This window comes from Atta colombica, unplaced genomic scaffold, assembly GCF_001594045.1.
Source record: "Atta colombica isolate Treedump-2 unplaced genomic scaffold, Acol1.0 scaffold29, whole genome shotgun sequence".
NCBI classification, from domain to species: Eukaryota; Metazoa; Arthropoda; class Insecta; order Hymenoptera; family Formicidae; genus Atta; species Atta colombica.
In genome coordinates this window covers 315,036-317,889 of record NW_017259392.1, presented here as the reverse complement: position 1 = coordinate 317,889, position 2,854 = coordinate 315,036, and the positions used below count along the sequence as shown (strand labels likewise).

Genomic DNA, 2,854 nt, shown 5'->3' with positions numbered 1-2,854 from the left:
TGGGAGAAAGTAGTGGCCAGCGATGGACAATACTTTCAATCATAAATGTATAACCAGTTTTTTACAATAAAGCCTCGAATTTCGGAAAAAAATGGCGGAAGCAAAGTTGTACATCTAATAATAAAATATTTTTTAATAAAAATTTCGAATTATTTAAAAATAAATTTTTAAAAATGAAAATAAGAGAAACAATCTCCAATAACTGATTGATCTTAACAAATGATTGATCTTAACAAATGTTATTTAGGACATGATTCTGAACAACATTCAAGAGATTTTAATCGTCAGGCATCTTGCTAATGCCAGCGGTACTGCAACTTTTAAGCCTTATAACTCGAAAAATACTTCATGAAAAAATATTAAGACAGTCTCTGACACACAACTAGATGAAAAAATCCTATCCATTCTCCCATATGTCAAAGGAACAATAGATCGGATCGGCAGGATATTAAACAAATACAATATCCGAACTACCTTTAAATCACCCAAAAAGATAGGGCAAATCTTAAGAAATCCTAAAGATCAAAGTTCTTCACTCAGTTCCGCAGAAGTATACAAAATATCTATTCCTGTGGACAAATATACATTGGAGAAACCGGGAGAATGATCAATCTATAGAGAACACTAATGATGTCAAGTTAAAACACGCAATCAGCATTATCAGAACACAACATCGAAATAAGACATTAAATATTATTTAAGAAAACGATCACAATAATCAATATTACATCATACTTTCCAAAAAAGTATAGAGAAGTTATTAGAGATCCAAAAACACCCTAACAGTTTAAATAGAAATAATGGCTACCACATAAATAAAATATGGAAAAGCATTCTCCCGGTTATTGAAGACCGATCAATTTCCTCCACCTCTCCCCTAATACATAGTTTTATATATACATATTTTCACTTTACATATACATATTTTCACTTAAATTAATTTAATTAATTAAAATTGCAGCGGCAGTTGAGAGAAAAAAGGAAGACCAGTGACCCAAATCTGTCCAAAACAAAGTGAGTAGTTTTATCGTATGAATGTTTATAGTATTGTTAAAAGTGACTATGAATAGAGGATTTTCAAATTTATACAGTATTGCGTGCGATAGTTTTTATTACAACTATATTAGATCATAATGTCAGAAGCAAAAAATTATATAAGTTTTTGCACATGTCAAAATGTATTAATTCTTTACTATTCTATGATATATATCAATGGTACAGTCCTAAAAATAAATGTGCCCAGGCGGTGATTTGAACAAAATAAGGGGAAGAGGATTCGTATTAATGAAGTGCTCAATATTTTATTACTGACTTAGGATAGAGCGATGCTTTTTCGTCCATTCTCCCGCTAATATTTATGTTACTTGATGAGTTTTACTTCGTTTGATAAAATAACTGCAGTTTGTTTAATAGTAAATTGCTCACAAGATGATACAATAGTAATACAATCTGTAACTCGTTAATGCATGTAAATCTTGCAATGCTCGCAAAGGCTTCCCTGGCGAAAATACGGAATTTTATAAAACGTTGATAATCGTTCGATTTTTTAAGAGTTATACGCTTTCAAACTTTATAAAAACGCTTGCAGAACACCATGGGGTTTTCAGAACGCTTATGACTACAGTATATATTGTTTCATGAAAGTTCTGTAATGCTAAAGCAACGCTTTACAAAGATGCTCAGTAAATATTGATGTACCTTCGTGCAGATAATTCACTATCAGATTTTTCAAACATTTAGCAAACGCTTTTCTCAATACTGTGAGACAAGCATTTTTCTTTAACAACGTTTAACAAATGCTGTTTCAATGTGACGAATTATTGAATCTTAGTAAACGTTTTGTGTTTATACAAACGGTTAAAAACGTCCAAAAAATGGTTTCTTCAACTCCATAACATAAACGTTTTTTCTTCGTTTAGCCTTCTTCTACATACCTAATTTTCAAGCAGTGCGCAACATCGCCACTAGGGGATACAGAGAAATTCAATTTCTCACATTTAAAAAACATCGAATAGGATAAAAGGTGCAGTACGATGAAATTTTTCAGTGAAAAATTTTGTACCTTTTTTTTTTAATAAAATATCTGAGTTTAGCAGACTTAACACTTGAACGTTTATGTAAACGTCAAACTTTCGTGAAACTTGTTATTTTCAGAGAATGGTTTCTCTGAAAAGCTGCAGCGTTGCAATTTCCATTTTACGAATACTCTACTGACCGTTTCTAAATTCTCAACAAATTCTTGCAAACGCTCATGTAAACATTAAACAAATATTCAACATGAAACGCTTTATGAACACTCTACTGACTGTTTCTAAATTCTCAACGAACTTTCGCAAACATGTAAACTTCTCATTTTCGTCAGGGTTCTTGTCGAATCTAATCGGAAATGAACAATGACTCTCGAAGAAAAACAACGACTTGCTTTCAAAGAAAAGAATTACTTTCTTCGACAGAAAGATCTAGAACTTTGCTTACGATTATCTCGAAATAACCTTAGCGATATATCGATTAATGTCTGCAATTACAATATACTAACATTCTCTCTTAATCGTAGACTGTGAAATCAAATTTACAAATACATTCTAATACAAATTAATGAATTCTTAATTCTAATCATACACGCACGCGCACACTGTAAACAATGTGTACGAATTTAGACCAATAAAAATCAATTAAATTAATTGTCTCTGTTACAAATATTTTAACGTTAACCGTGTAAGATACTAGTATCTGGACATATACTTATGGGATCGGGATATTTACACAAAATTTATTATTATTAATCTCAAATACTTTTATTATTATATTATAACTTAATTGTATTTAAAAATTATAATTATAATTTAATTGTAAT

General features: G+C 30.5%; 1 protein-coding gene across 8 annotated transcripts in view; it reads left to right on the top strand.

Moving 5' to 3' along the window:
* Window positions 1–2,854, top strand: part of LOC108690011 (rho guanine nucleotide exchange factor 12) — a 368,684-nt gene that overhangs the window by 207,416 nt on the left and 158,414 nt on the right. For all 8 annotated transcript variants that reach the window (XM_018197048.1, XM_018197050.1, XM_018197047.1 and 5 more), the window contains one exon: window positions 962–1,014. In XM_018197048.1, the coding sequence (XP_018052537.1) occupies window positions 962–1,014 (53 nt within the window). The remainder of the gene's footprint in view (window positions 1–961; window positions 1,015–2,854) is intronic.